Below are 16,290 nucleotides of genomic sequence, written 5' to 3' on the forward strand. Positions count from 1 at the left end.
ATCATTTTTAATTCCCGAGTTAAACGTGTGTGGCACGCTTTGTTAACGGACAGACGACAGTATGAGCCATTAATTATGAGCATAATATTAGCATATTATAATATATATGAGCATTATGAGCATAATATTGCTGCCACAACATGTTCAGTATGAGCCATTAATTATGAGCATAATATTAGCATATTATAATATATATGAGCATTATGAGCATAATATTGCTGCCACAACATGTTCATCATCATTTTCAAGCACTGTTGATTCCTGCATTTTGTAAACCCCACCCCTTATGTAACACCCTGGAAAAGGGTCTTTAAGGAAAATACAGTGAAGTGAAGTGAAGTGAAGTAAAGGCTTTCGCCTTAAAAAAGTGGAAAGCAGAGTCAGTAGTCGTCTAGGCTGTGCTTATCACTGCTTCTGTTCGTGCCGTCAGAGAATCGAAGCGATGGGTGAAGGTCGAGCACTCAACACGCACCGCATTGGAAAAGTTTCACATGAAGCGTGTTCCCGTCAGTCTGGTTTAGGAGTAAACTATTTCCAAACCCTTCATAAAAGTACAACACAGCAGGGAAGAAAAGCGGGCCGCAAGGCGAGAGGACTTCGAAGGTGATGCCGGTGTTGACTCCTCCTCCCCAGTTGCACCACATCTGTCTTCACTATACTGGGCTGATTCCGAGAAGCGGGAAGAAGGTGAAGCATCCACGCTTAGCTAAGTCTGCCCACGCTAATGAATGGGCAATTGCTGATTAATCTCGTTCCAAGGCGTTGCCTGGCAAGCCCCCAAAGGAAGATCTAAGGATCATTCGGAGCTACATTAGGCGCAAAGAAGGAACACGAAAGAGATGCATGATAGAATGGCGCTAGTACAGAGTAGTTGGTTCCACATAATAGGAAAAAATAGCGCGAATACGATACAGTGGCTTTTCGTCGCTGTTTACGGTCCCGTCTTCGCGCTGCTCTTTTTTGCAAAAGGTAAGGTGCGTATTCGTTTTAACTGACAGTGGAAATGCCAATGTGGAAGGATATATTCAGTGAATAGTTTAATCTCCCCTATAGTCGGTTACAACTCAAGAACGCAGCGACTTTTCCTCGTCAAATGATCCCCTTCCACCCTATACCGTCGGCCGATTATGATGACCGTGCTAGCGTGACGATGTAGGGAGCGGCGACACAGTACAGAGAGGGGTCTATCCCCTACCCGTGAGGAATCCAGGTGACTATCCCCTTCCACCTGCCACCCCCTGAATTGTCCCGCTAGCAGGCTCATGAGAGTCGGCCGACGCTATTGGCTGGAAGGGGATCCTATGATGGGGAAAGGCCGTTTCGTTATTGAATTGTATCTGAGTTTAGTTGGTTCATTATTGGACGAAGAGGTGAAGCACTGTACATGGAGCCCCGTATTTTGTTTTCTCTGTCAAAATGGTTCCACATCCGGCCAGCCTAATCGCGGAGCACTCATGACGCGGTCTCCCCGCTCGACTTTTCTTGAAACTGCAGGACAAATTTTGACCTGGAGAGTGAAGAAAACGTATGGAGCATCTTGGCTGGAGCGCTGCCTTTCATTCTTGTCCGGACGGGGTTTGACCAGATGGCGGTGCAGAGGTTCATTGCTGCGAGAACAGTGCGACAGGCAAAATGGCATGTATCCGTGTTTTGGCATTGTTTTATAAACAAAAGGCTCAAAGACACACTGTACACAAACCGCAGTTGGCTTGCATCCGTAGGGTACCGCACTCTAATTACCAAGGGACCACTCCCACCGAAAACAGGGGTTATATAAGCTATACAAAAAAAAATCACCGACGATTGCGATAATTCCTGATTCGAAATTTGAGCGCAGCTCTTCAGGTGTTTTGATTTTGCGCGCGCTTCTTCGAAGCCACAACTACGGAACGAGATCACCAACGGTGCTAACGTCCTTCGCAAATAGGGCGGGCCGCGTCTGTTCGTCACTTCGCGCCAAAGCAGACGCGAAAACACGCATAATACCCACTCCAGAAACGCTCTCTTACACTCCCGCCAAGGCTCGCGTCCCCATTGGTCAAGCAAGGAGCGAGGTTTCCATGAGTATTGAGTTCCTTCTCTCCGACACGGCGCGTCACATTCTTTGAAGCCGGCTCCCCCCACTTGGCCGCCGTCTCAACGCGCTTGCGCATGCGCAGCAGGCATTGCAGCAGACGACGACGCTGCGCCCAGCGTTGCTATTGGCTGCACCGTCGGCCAAACACTCCCAGTAGTCCTTGCGAAAGTGCGTGACTTCCGGCACGTTTTTTGGCGCGCAGCTCGGACAGCGAGGACCACTCCTGAGTTTTCATTACTCCATGCAAGAGGACATCACACACAACGTTCACAAGGTTACGCGTTACGCGCTCGCCATGGGTAAGTAGGGGTTGTTTCTTGGAGCTTCTGCATGGAGGAAGGAAAACTAAGGATAGGCCCTTCGTATTCCCAATGCATTGACGAGAATGTGGCGGAAGTGACGTCAAAATTTAGGCTTAAAAAGTCGGGCCACTAGCAACGTTGTCGTTGTTGCTAAGAAAACTCGGGCCACTAGCAACGGCGTACGGCGTCGTTAGCGTCGTTGTTGCTAGGGGCCCGAGTGTTTCTCGGTGGCGGTGGACGGGCTTTCGGCACGGTGTGTTCGGCCTTGCGTGTTAAGGTCTACATGCCTGGCGTCGTGACGTTACGCACGCATCTAAGATTGCTTTTAAATGCAGCAAATAACCGCTCATTTGATATTTTGTTCGGCAAACTTGGTGTCGTTACGCGGAGCGATAGATGCATTGAAATGAATCTCGCGGAAAGGTGGCACTCCGGAACCGCGCTTCGACACGCGAAGAAGCGTTGATTGTTTTGATCAGCGAACTTCCGCACCTCACCAAACAGCACAGAAACATGAAGCCGCTCTCGGAGATGCTGAGCTGCGTTTCGAAGGCCACACGGCAGGTGTACGGTAGCCCGAGGAGAATGGTGAGATAAGCGGCGCGCAATGTCGTCTTTCTTCGCCTGGCGTCGGAAAAGGTTCAACGCACCTGTGCGCCGGTCTGTGTCCAGGTGCGTGTTTGCGGGGAGGGAGGTGTAGGAGTGTAGCGGCGAGCGGCGCGGTTTTTTGATACCTTTCTTTTACGAAGCGCTTGCGAGCCGCGCGCGACCCCCGCCCCGTAGTAGGGACCCTACCCGTAGCTCGGTGGAGAAGAAAGATAGTGAGGAAAGCCGAGCCAACTTCCGGTTGCGGGGCGGCTTCACAAAAAAATGGCTGAGGCTTAGCTAAGGTTAAGCCTAGTCAGATGCGAATTCATATTGATGGCTAGGCTTGGTAATACATGGCTTTCCTTGGTTGAATACTTGGTCATTTTAATACAACCACTAGAAGTGTAGCAAGGATTGCCGTGGCAGCTATATACGGGATCATCGGTGAATTCAATGCAGAGTGTACAACCGCTGCCCCAGTTCCTCGCTTTGTTCTTCAGTTGTTGTAGAACGTTGTCACCGAGCCGCATATTGAGCACGCCGCTTAGCCAGACGTTCATCCCGCTCTTCATCGGTCTCTGTGGCACGCTGAAGCTTTCGCTTCTCGTTCAAATCAGCCCTGCTTCTAGGCGGCATCCCAACACCTGGCCGCCTCGTAAGTGCCCGGAGTTGTTATTGTTGTGACTGAGAGAAGGATGAAAATGGCTGAAGCTTAACTTGGTTAAGCCTGGAGAATGCGAAGCATCATCGTGTCGCGTAATTTGGAGGCGCACAACCACAGCGACGGCGCGAGGTGGGCCCCCGTTTCTCCACTGTCGTGACGTCATCGTGTCACGTGATGTGACGTCATGTATCACGTGATTTGGAGGCGCACAACCACAGCGACGGCGCGAGGTGGGCCCCCGTTTCTCCACTGTCGTGACGTCATCGTGTCACGTGGTGTGACGTCATGTATCACGTGATTTGGAGGCGCATAACCACGGTGAAGGGCTGAAGTGGTAGCTAAAGTAGTATGCTTCACATAAAAGTGACGTCAGGGCCTCTCCTTAGTTCTGTTCTTTCCTTCCTCCATGGAGCTTCTGCGTCGTTCTCCGGCGTACGACTCTGGCGCCATCTCTGAGTGGCTGCGGCACTTTATGCGCCCTCGTGGCACGCACGTGTTTGTGTTTTTATGTTCGGAGCCCGGTTACGCTGATGGCGACGATGAGGGATGCTGCTCAACCTACGAACGGCCACTTAAGAGCTGCGTTCTAAACAACAAAATGCAGATTCCGCCACCGCCAGCTGATTTCACAAGTAAAATGCCTCTGTCAACAACGAGTTGTACGAGGGGATCCACGAGTCTACTCTACAGCGCCATTCCCTTCACAACGGTGGCGGCACGTCCTTTTTGAAATGACGTCACCTTTTTGGAAATGCTGGCGGAAAGGTTTTTAAATCCGATTTTCTATGGGATAAATGCATGTTTTAATGTGAAAGCGCTAATCCGGAGGTTCAGAGCCTACCAAACTATCTCTCGCCGATTGTATGTTCGAGAAGCTCGAGCACTCCGTCCCGCGGCACCTACGTCCAACATTCTTGGATAAAAATTTTTATTGTAAAACTGTAATGCACACAACTATTGAAGGTAATGGCCCATTGTCCCGATATTTGGCGAAATCTTTCTTTTATACTATACCGTTTCCATCACTCGCATGGAGCAGTTAAAGGGGCTGCGAAACACTGCCTGGGGGAATACCGGCTATACTTCAGGTGGGTTCTTTATGTCACACAGATGCTGACTTAAAAAGAATTACAGAAATCTATGCACAGGAACGGGAGTTATTCAGTGAAGAAATTTCAAAATACAAGCAAACAAAACGCTGCCCTCAACTCGATTTTGGCGGGGCTTCCCACTCCTATTTCGCTCTCCCAATGACGGCACCTGGCGCAACCAATCAAAACAGCCTGCCAGAGCACGTCACGGAAGTTTGTACTCCATGGTTGCCTGCTCTCTGTAACTCGTTCTTGCTGAGACTGGCAGCGTTGTTTCCATGCCAGAGCGCCCCTGGTGGCGTATTTTTATTTTACTTGCTTTGCAGGGCTTTTATCTAAGACAAGCAAGTTGTTTTTGTTAATCTAATATAAAACGCAGACAGATGACAAAATGTGTCTCTATTTATTCACACTATTTGCAGTATATTTACTGTTTGTCCGGTCATCAAGCTCGCGCCAGGTGATGTCATATCCGCTGCTAAAAACCCGCCACTGTGTGGCGACACCATCAGAGCCATGAAGTTGTTTTTGGGAAGACATTAAAATATTAAAAAACGGAATGTACGCGGTATCACCGACGCTAATAGCACCATTATAACTCACTGTATGCAATCAACAGGCAAAACAGTTAACTAAGATTGTGTTTCTGGGAACCTTTAAGACTACCATAGAAAAGGAATGAAGGAAGGAAAAATGTTTATTTCAAGTATGTGTGCATACTTGAGGGGGAGGGCAAAATTTCGAAGGCAAGTTACCATATAGGCACATCAAGATATGATAACAGAAGTTTAAAAGACACTTTCAACATTCATTAGACACGTTTTCATCAGTGTAAGCTTATGAGGGTTCCGCTAAAAGCATGTCTTCTAATTGTTTCCTGAATAAGCGCTGGTTTCTGCATTTATGGATAAGATCTTTTATTTCTTTCCTAGAATTAAGAAGAGCTGTTATCTGGTACAACGTAGCTTGAGAGCCATAATTTGTTCTTATTCTGGGTGAATGGGAGATGCTTTTGACGATAGCAAAAAAAAAATGCAAGCCTCCTGACGGGAGATTTGCGGATATATTGATTGTAATAGTGAAATCTTACAATGAATACAAAAATTTCATCCATAAACGCTTTTGCGTTCAAAAATGCTATTGTCCAGAATTGTTGAGTATGGTCCGCTCATCGTCGACTTCTAAGTAGCATAAATCCATGCGTTCGCACTGATTCGAATGTAGTAAACATTCTCTGTCATTTCCTGCTGCTGGCTGAACATGAAAGTACCAAGCAAGACACGAAGAACCTATTTTTACTCAGAACAATAACTATAGTAGGATACAACTTAAAAAAAAAACAGCAGTTGCTAACACTGGGCCGCGATCCGCGGCATCCTGTATTACTCCGCTGGCCAATCGCAACTGTAAACGAAATCAGCTTTTTAATGTTTGACTATATCAAACAATCCATGTATCAAAACTATAGAGCTCATAATTTTTTTTCTTGCGATAAGCTTCTTGTTTAAGTAACAAGAAATGTCTAAGCAGCGGACTACTTTTTCGTCGTGGAGGAATTCTGTGCGCCGAGGCTGAATGTGGGCGGAGCTTCACTGCAGACTTAAGCTGTATCCGACTATATACGCAGTTGCCCTCAGCGTGCTTTAAACAAGACTTCCTCACCATTGCTGCAGGGTATCCGTCGGGGGAGCATTCAGCTTCACATTCTTCATACTTCTGGACGGATTTGGAGCTCTAGCATTGATCTACTGGTACAGGGACTGCGATCCACTGCTGGCCGGTGCCATACGAACCCACGACCAGGTAGGCGCCAGTCGTGATTCCTTTGCGCAATAGCACGCGGCGAGAGGTGTGAATGAAACAGTAGTGCAGATTGTAATAGGTGAAGCAATATAATGAAGAAAACTTAGCGCAAACCACGATGAAACACGAGGCAGAAACACGCACCCATATCAGCATATACCGGGTGTCCCAGCTAAATGTAACCAAACTTTATAAAAAGCCGAAGTGTCCTAGTCCAGTGAAACCAACTCAGGGTTGTTCATAGTCGCGTGGCCTATTCCTGAGTATTTTTTTTCGCTCTTCAAAGTTAATTAATTAGTTAAGTTTAATTAGCTAACTTTTTAATTGTTTACTTCAGGAAGAAAGTGTGAAAAAAAACAGTTTTAGATCAAAAGCGTAGCTTTTTGGGCTTGTTGGTGCATGATCATAGCGATATAATAGCGCAGAGTAGGACAGGACACACGAAGAAGACACGAACAACACGAGCGCTAACTTCCAACAAAATTTTTATTTCACACATGCAACATATTTAACACCAAAACCACGTCATCACCTGTGCTATCAGTAACGTTGTCTGAGAAATAATAGCTCTTTATCCGATAAAAAGATAGAAGGAGTGCTTATACATGTCTCTCTCGAAGAATTTATCCTCTCTGCTTCAATTATTAACCGCGTGGTCATGTCCCTACTTTTTGCAAGGACAACAGTTTTCTCAAAAAATGCATGTTGCATGTTTTAAATTCGCATAAGTTTTAGATCGCCTCGAACAACCGCTAGTAGTGCTGTTTCCATCACGGTACGATTTGCGTACCTTCATTTATTGGCCTTAAAAGAAAGTTGTCACGTGACCAGCTGCTCGCTCACTTCTCTGCCCCATTGTGCACCCAAAGTCTCATCGAAGAGAGGACTTCAGAAAAAACGGATTTTATTCTTTAATGCGCGTCTTGGGACGTTGAAGTGGCACAGTTGTCATGTGGAAGCTTTTTCTTATTGTGCGAGTTGTGGTTGAAGGCCGGTAAAAAAAACTACTTTACGTAAATATTACTTTCCTGCAAATGTCCCAGTAAGCTGTTTCTCAAAGCGATCTACAACTTTTCCATTTACACTTTACTCCTCGGGTCAATAATTAAAAAGTTAGTTAATTAAGCTTAACTAATTAGTCAACCTTGAGGAACGAAAAATACTGCAGACTAGGTCACGCGACTCTAAACAACCCTCATTTGGTTTCAGACGGCTAGGACACCCCGTGTTTTTTAAAAGCTTGGTTACATTTAGCAGGGACACCTGGTATACTTGAACCTCGTGTCCCATCGTGGTTCGCGCGAAGTTTTGTACATTGTGAATGAGACAGACCATATTTAAACTGACAACTCGACAGGAATGACAGGATATCAATTTCATAAGTTTAGCCTTGTAACCGTGTAATAAGTGAAACCGCCTCCTCCTCGTCTGTATGCACATCATCCCCACATCCCCTATGTTGTACAACCCGGACAGCCACCTACTAAAAGCAAGGCCAGCCTGTCCATAAACCCCTGCACCCGACTCAACACTCGTTGACTGCATGCACCCAGCTACTGGAACACTGTCAATGTCAAATTCCCGCACGCACCTCATTTGAATGGATTAGTGCATGACCACGTGCGTGGGCAAACTAGGCGTACGGGTGACGGGCGCCTATCCTCGATTCAGAGTTTATTACCACCTCTACTGGCATCAGTATTCCAAACCTCTAGGTCTCGCTGAAATTACCACCACCAAAGGGGAGTAAACGTCCGGATAGTTTGTTCCTTTATTCTCGTTAGTTAGCTCTCTTGTGCCTTGTATCGTACACTTGTGTCCTACCAGTACTCACCTAAGGGGAAGAAACGTGGAGGCTAACGAAGATGGTTCAGCTTAAGTTAAGGACAACGCAGTGAGCTGTAGAAAGAGAAAAGATAGGATTAACGTTAAGAGACCGGAAGCGGGCGGAGTGGGTGGGGGAACAAACGTGCGTTAATTACATCCTAGTTGAAATCAAGAGGAAGAAGTGGGCTTGGCCAGGGCATGTAATGCGAAGGCACGATAACCGCTGGTCCTTAAAGGTAACAGAGTGTGTTCCAAGAGAAAAGGCAAGCGTAGCAGGGGGCGGCAGAAAGTTAAGTGGGCGGATGAGATTAGGAAATTTGCGGGGACACGGTGGGCAGAGCTGGCGAAGGATAGGGAGAGACATGGGAGAGACCTCTGCCCTGCAGTGGGCGAAGTCAGGCTGCTGCTGCTGCTGCTGATGATGATGATGTCTCCTGTTTTGCGCCTGTTGTTTCCGCATTTCCGCTGTCCTTTCTAGTCATTTTTCTTTCCCCTGGCCTCCTCCTCAAACGGAACACGCATTCCATCCCGTTTTTCCATGAACTGCCTTCTCTTCTTGTTTTGTTATTACCTATCCGTCTTCGGTTATGCTGCTGCTGCGATTTATGCCGCGTGCTGCTGGGTAGTCCGTGACATTTTTTTGCACTTTCTCTCCTAGTTACCCCCCTAGCAGCCGCAGCCTCTCCGCCTTGCCAGAAACTTTCCAGTCTAAGTTCCCCACTGAACTGCCCTCCTTACACCACACTCTAAACCCCCATCCCTCTTCCTCGGGGTCGGGCCTAATAGCCACTTCCAATATTGACCGTGTAGCGTGCTGCAAGCAACGTAAAAAAAAAAGAACCCGCCCTTGAGCCTGTGTATGGTATGAGCACCCTAGCCACGCTGCAGGTTTCGCTGCTCGAACCCAGGTGTCTAGCTCCCAGCAGAACCGTCTATGCTTAAGGACGGCGTCGTAGTCCTGTGGCTCATTTTTACTTTAAAGATACCTGTGGACATCATGCACCGTATCCTGTCCTGGGCGTTCTCTCAACGAGCGGTGACTAGGACGTCATTCGAACGAGGAACCTATTCACCTCTACTCCTGACCAGATGGAGACATCCTTTTGTCGAAACATTGGTTCGCCGAGTGAGGCTTCCGTCCCACCCCTTGTTCATTAGAATTCCATCCTCCTTGCCCTTCGGCTAACATGAAATATGACACAGCTTGGCCACCAATCAGTGGACGTGTTTACAAGGCTGTCCTCGCAGCCCCTGCTTTCCGGAAGAGAGAGAGAAAAAAACTTTATTTCAACAGGAATTCGGGGCACGCCCAGGGTCCCCGCACGACCCCACTGCAATCAAGTGTTTATTTATTTATTTATTTATTTATTTATTTATTTATTTATTTATTTATTTATTTATTTATTATTCCTCAAAGGTCCCTTTCGGGACATTACATGAGGGGTGGGGACAACACGGCAAAAAAATATTATACATTAATAAGAAAATGGACAAAAATTACGTTGATGAGTACGCTTCCTCGATAGTGGTCTTGAAGAGTCGATGATTCATGATGGTGGCCACTTCAGCAGAGAGGTCATTCCAGTCACGGGCAGTCTTTAAGAAAAATGATTGCTGGAATGTGGTGGTATGTGCACGTTCAGGGTAAACAGCGCGTTCGGGTGGTTATGGCGGGAAATGCGATGCACGCGTGGAATTAATCGGTTGGCTTCGGGAAAGTTGTGGAAGAACTTGTGAAATAAGCAGAGACGTGCTGCGTTCCGACGGGTGACTAGCGTAGGCAATTGCAATCGTGATTTCAGACCTGAGATGCTGGTATGATAGGAGTAGTCAGATGAGATGAACCTCGCGGCACGATTCTGAACTGACTCAATGGTATTAATTAGGTTAGTCTGATGGGGATCCCAGACAGAATTAGCTTATTCAAGTTTAGGTCTGACGAAAGTCTTGTAAGCGAGCGATTTGTTCCTAAGGTCCATAACACTGGCAGCACGGCCGGTGGCGATGGTCTGCACGGCCGGGTCCTCCGAGCGCAGCGCAGGGGTCTCCCAGTCCTCCCAGGTCTTGAGGTTCTCTAGGTCCCGCGGGGGAGGGTCCGCCGGGCAGAGGGAAAGGATGTGGAGGGAAGAGGGGAACGGTTCTGGGCATAGGGCGCATGCCGGAATGGGAAAGGAGGGATGATAGTGGGCTAGGTTAACAGGTGAGGGGACAGTGTGTGTCTGTAGTCTGCGCCAGAGTGTTGCGTGTTTGTTATCTAGGGAGGGGTGGGGCGGGGGGGGTAGAGCTGGCGTGAGGCTCTGTATGCCTGGGTCAGCTTGCGCTGGGTTTACGAACGATCTTGGTCGCCTTGTGCACGCCATTAAACACTGGAACAACTCGACCCCATTGAAGGGATTATGAATGAGTCCCGAGCGCTGAAGTGCTAAGTACGGGGTCCATGTGCTATAAAATCTATAAGAAGATCCGCATTATTTTCGTACGTTGCCCGCAATACTTTCAACAGCTGTTTGCGCGACTTCGGCATGGCATGCAGAACTAGTCCCATTCAGACCTGTGCCGTGGATTACAACTTTCCTGTATCTGTCGTGCATATAACCCGTGTAGATTTATGGTTTGCATAAGACGCAAAACATACAAAATTTTTGGATCACCACATGGAACGTTTCCCTTGTAACGAACCGCTGCAAACCACCTAGATCGCATGCGCTTGCAACGCACTGTAACAAATACCTCTCCCCCCCACCGCGTGCGAGGAACCTCAAATCTGCCAGTTATGCATTGGCAACCTTCCTTATTTTCACGCTCGGCAGAACTAGTCACATGCAGACCTGTGCCGTGGATTACAACTTTCCTGTATCTGTCGTGCATATAACCCGTGTAGATTTATGGTTTGCATAAGACGCAAAACATACAAAATTTTTGGATCACCACATGGAACGTTTCCCTTGTAACGAACCGCTGCAAACCACCTAGATCGCATGCGCTTGCAACGCACTGTAACAAATACCTCTCTCTCTCCCCCCCCCCCCCCCCCCCCCCCCCCCCCCCCGCGTGCGAGGAACCTCAAATCTGCCAGTTATGCATTGGCAACCTTCCTTATTTTCACGCTCGGCAGAACTAGTCACATGCAGACCTGTGCCGTGGATTACAACTTTCCTGTATCTGTCGTGCATATAACCCGTGTAGATTTATGGTTTGCATAAGACGCAAAACATACAAAATTTTTGGATCACCACATGGAACGTTTCCCTTGTAACGAACCGCTGCAAACCACCTAGATCGCATGCGCTTGCAACGCACTGTAACAAATACCTCTCTCTCTCCCCCCCCCCCCCCCCCCGCGTGCGAGGAACCTCAAATCTGCCAGTTATGCATTGGCAACCTTCCTTATTTTCACGCTCGGCAGAACTAGTCACATGCAGACCTGTGCCGTGGATTACAACTTTCCTGTATCTGTCGTGCATATAACCCGTGTAGATATATGGTTTGCATAAGACGCAAAACATACAAAATTTTTGGATCACCACATGGAACGTTTCCCTTGTAACGAACCGCTGCAAACCACCTAGATCGCATGCGCTTGCAACGCACTGTAACAAATACCTCTCCCCCCCCCCCCCCCTCGTGCGAGGAACCTCAAATCTGCCAGTTATGCATTGGCAACCTTCCTGATTTTCACGCTCGACAGATTGTTCCCTATTTTGTCCGAGAGCGCCTCTCCGACGTGACAGCTCTTCGTGGCTTATTCCTGGCAGGACTCCTTGGAGCCTCCACAAGGTAAGGTGCTTGTATCCAGTTACTTCCTATACACTGGGACCTTCCTATATAAGCAGTTCTTAAACCAATAGATTGACTGACTAGCGGAAACAAGCAAGTGCACGGTGAAATTGCGAGTAGCAACTATTACTTAACTTGAGAGGTATCAGCAAAAGTATGATTATCCGCACTCCTGGTCTCCTTATATATCTCCTTATATACATTAAGGTAGCCGCCATGGTGGCTCAGTGGTTACGGTGCTCGGCTGCTGGCCCGAAAGACGCGGGTTCGATCCCGGCCGCGGCGGTCGAATTTCGATGGAGGCGAAATTCTAGAGGCCCGTGTACTGTGCGATGTCAGTGCACGGTAAAGAACCCCAGGTGGTCGAAATTTCCGGAGCCCTTCACTACGGCGTCTCTCATAGCCAGAGTCGCTTTGGGACGTTAAAACCCCACAAACGAAATTATATATTAAGGCGAAAGACTTTAATGCCTCATCGTTGTCGACAGGCTGTCAGCAGAAGCTTGTCAGCAGAGGTGTGACACTTTTGACGGGTGTCCACCAAGATATGTGAGACAGTTACTGCGTAGTTTCCTTTCCTCAAAGACAATTTTCATTTTCTTCATTACGGCCCCTCTTTCTTCTTTCACTCCGACTTCCTCCCTTCTTGTACGGTGCGGTTCGAGTGTCCGCCGCGATGACAGAGAGTTACTGCGCCATTTCCTTTCCTCAAAATGCGTTACGTTCAAAGTGCAAGGCATCGCGTCGAACGGGTGGTGGCGTTCCGTGGACTCCCTGGCAGCGCTACAACACGCTGTCGCGTTCCACTCCTAAAGGCGAAGCTGAAGCGTCATTAATTAGCAGTTAATTAGTATTTAGTCATTAATCAGTAATTATTCATTAATGAGTAATTTGTCATTACGTAGTAATTAGTACTTACTTATGTGTGACGTCAGCCAGTCGTGACGTCACCAGCGCCATAGAGGCAGTCAAAGTGGTGCGGAAAACGCTTTCGCCTCTAAGCACTTTATGCAGTCAAAGTGCCCCCTGAATTTTTTCGTACGTCTCTCCTGTCCACATCGCCACAATTATAAACCCACTTTCTTCTCTTACCCTTCCGCAGTGCAAAAGTAGTAGACAGGCTACTTTTTTTTATTTTCCCGGCTGTGAGGGATCCGAACGCATTGTGCACTCTGGCATCCCCAACGTCGGCGGAATCCCTGAAGCGGCGTATCGTGGTACGCCGCTTCAGGTGAAAAAACGAGACTGGTAAAACATTGAAATAGCTACAACTGCTAGGCTTTCAGAGTATGAACGCATTGCCGTAATAATTAGTCCCTGAAGGAGAGTTCATTACTACCTGAGAGACAAAATTAAGACAGATATCTGCCATAGTGAGTCTTCCCTCAGGTAGTTAACTACGTCCTCTCGGAAAAGATACCAGTTTTCAGTTCAATTTTACCGACTTTCAGGCTGTAGTGAAGGGAGATAATAGGAGATGTATTTTCCTCCACTGTGCATAACCTGTCTGATGAGTGTAAAGATAGAAGTCTCTCTGCATGAAAATCGTAAAATATTGCTGCATGTTCTCCCTCAGTCTTGGGGACAGAAATATGTTTTAAAAGTCGAACGTATAATAAAATGTTGTACCAATATAATTAAAGAAAACACAAATATTTATTGGCAGTAGCCATTTCGGTGTTAATCATTTCCGCGAAAAGAAAGCAGACCAGCATTTCACATACGGCCGAATATCTGCTTTTCCTGACTTCGCATCTTTGTCCACTACTGGTTCTATTTCTTCCTGCTTTATCTCCCTGTTTTTCTTCGCCTTCCCTCTCTCCCTTACTTTATTTAACTTTTAGGTGGGGCTTGTGAGCTCGGCAGTTACGGTGCGAGCAGCATCTTTCCTTTTCTTATTTTCTCTGATATTACAATATAAGGTCAACATTCCGTGGCGATAACCACTGTTTGTCTTTCTCTTCCTTGCAAGCACGGTCTCCTCCGTGGTCAACTCTCACGCAGCCATTTTCTACACCGACGTGGTATCACCGTTCGTGAAGATAAGCGATCGGTGGGCGGTCGTCGTGATGCGACTCCTAGGTACTGTGCACCCTTCTTTCTACGGGCTCCCAGATTACCTAGCCTGGCGTCCTCAGAAGGCCAGTCTTCTATGAGGCACGCTAGTGAACTACACTTTTCTTCTTGGTGCAAAATGTGACATAAGCATCTACGTTGCAAAGATCTTTATTTGACTTTCATTTTGGTTGCTGAATCATCAGCAATAAAAGCATGCGAATAGTACCATTGCTACATTATGTTGCATAGATAGCTTCGCGGGAGTATACGCTTCCGAAACCGCGCAATCGTCACATGTTAGCATCAAAAGTCCATGTTCAGTTGATGCCTAACAATAACGTACATAGAAGCAAATTTATTACCCATAAATAAAAAATAAGCAACATGTTGAGGGAGGAGTTGACTCTCCCGTTTGTGTAGGTAAGGCTACTGTTGTCACTTCATTGCCTCGGCGAAACGCTGAGTGCCAGGTTTCGTTTTTCCTGCAGAGATATTGCGCAAGGCACATCAGATGCGGGAGACCCTAACTGCATCGCCCAGCCGACGCTTTCACTCAAAGAAAATTGTGTTTACATGCACCATCAAGCCCAGCAAGAATTTCTTCAATACCTAAGCTGATACTTTTTGCGATTCAAATTTGCATGAGCGATGGCGTATTTCCTTCGTTGCTAAAACTATAGTGTACTAGAATATACTAAAACATCTCTTCTTCATTGCGAGCGTTCCTTCTTTCTCCAAACACTGTTGGCAGCTTGCGACCCGCTCTTTGCGACGCTTCCGACGGGTTTGCAATCACTGCCGAGAAAGAACAGTGAGCATATAAGAACATTGAACCCTGGGTGCATGTGCATGCGTCTTACCCACGGTGTAAGAATAATTATTCTTACACCGTGGTCTTACCTTTGGTTCAGGGGATGATAAGATGACAGATGATAAGGCCTTCATACCAGGTCTTCTGATTAAGCCTGCCATGAAGTCATAGAGTGCTCAATCGATTGGAACCAAAAGGCGAAGCTAGCCTCAGGATTCGGAAGTACAAGTGAGGGAGAGGACAACACCATTAAAAGAAGGCCCAAGAATTACGAAGGGCCCCTGACTACTAATGTGCGGCGAATACGAAATCATTCGTTTGTCAACGTTAACTATATTTTTTCGCTAGATAGTACTAATTCGTAAGCCGTACTAATGTCTGAAAGGCCTTACCAGTGAAGGTCTTTAGGTCAACGGCCGTAGGGTAAGGCCCTTAGGAAGGACAACACGACATGCGCATACATATAAAGCGTCACTTGAATCGAGCCACAGGTCACTTCCGGTTTAGTTAACGTCATTTCCGGTCTGGTGATGTCACTTTTGGTTGTGGGACCATGATCCCGTAACACTGAATTGTCATGGCCAGTATTGTCGTGGCCAGGATTCGAAACCCTCTTCAGAATAAATTTTAATTTTCTTACTTTCCTGATTATGTAGCACTGCCAACGACGTCATGAGGTCACGTGAGGGTTTCGGTCTGTCCCTCGTGTACTGTCGCTCAGCACCGGATTTTTTGACTGATCAGCCGTGTAATGCGTTCGCATTAAAAACCGCCTTAGCGAGCAACAAGAGCAGAAATTTCTGTGGCGATACTTAGCACAGAGAGCTAAGGCGGCAGTTCCACTTTTCCTTGCTTCTCTTGCTCCTTGTTTAATGGCGAGCCCTTCCCAGAGCCTCTCCGTAGCGCATCCAAAATGAGACAGGTTCTGTCATAAGCTCTCAGCAAACCTAAAAACTATACCTTGAATAGACGATATGCGAAATGCGCAGCGCCATCTCTCGACCCTCCGAGAACTAAGTCCTCCATGTTGGCACGGTACAGAAAATGAAACCGCTGCCCAGCGTTGGGTTAAAACGGCTGCGCTTCGTTTGAAAAGTAAAATGCCGATGCAGTGTTGCGCTACCCTCTCCACTGTGAAAAGACACTACGGTGCGTGCCAGAACTAGGTGCGTTCCAGCTTTTCGCTTTTCTGTTTTTTTACTCCGTCCCAACGTTTTAGTAAACAAAACGCCATGTGAGGTATCATGTGTCAGCACGCGTCAGTGCGCAGCTTTCGCTTCCTGCGCTGATTT

The 16,290-nt window shown here is 47.3% G+C and overlaps 1 protein-coding gene across 1 annotated transcript in view; it reads left to right on the forward strand.

Moving 5' to 3' along the window:
- LOC149346988 (sodium-coupled monocarboxylate transporter 2-like) overlaps positions 1-16,290 on the forward strand; it is a 47,442-nt gene that overhangs the window by 21,838 nt on the left and 9,314 nt on the right. Inside the window, exons 8-11 of the mRNA XM_089541458.1 lie at positions 1,495-1,635; positions 6,396-6,525; positions 12,041-12,129; positions 14,102-14,211. Coding sequence (XP_089397584.1) covers positions 1,495-1,635; positions 6,396-6,525; positions 12,041-12,129; positions 14,102-14,211 — 470 coding nt within the window. The remainder of the gene's footprint in view (positions 1-1,494; positions 1,636-6,395; positions 6,526-12,040; positions 12,130-14,101; positions 14,212-16,290) is intronic.

The sequence above is a fragment of the Amblyomma mixtum genome, chromosome 4 (genome assembly GCF_055824585.1).
Source record: "Amblyomma mixtum isolate Tamu chromosome 4, ASM5582458v1, whole genome shotgun sequence".
Taxonomy (NCBI): domain Eukaryota; kingdom Metazoa; phylum Arthropoda; class Arachnida; order Ixodida; family Ixodidae; genus Amblyomma; species Amblyomma mixtum.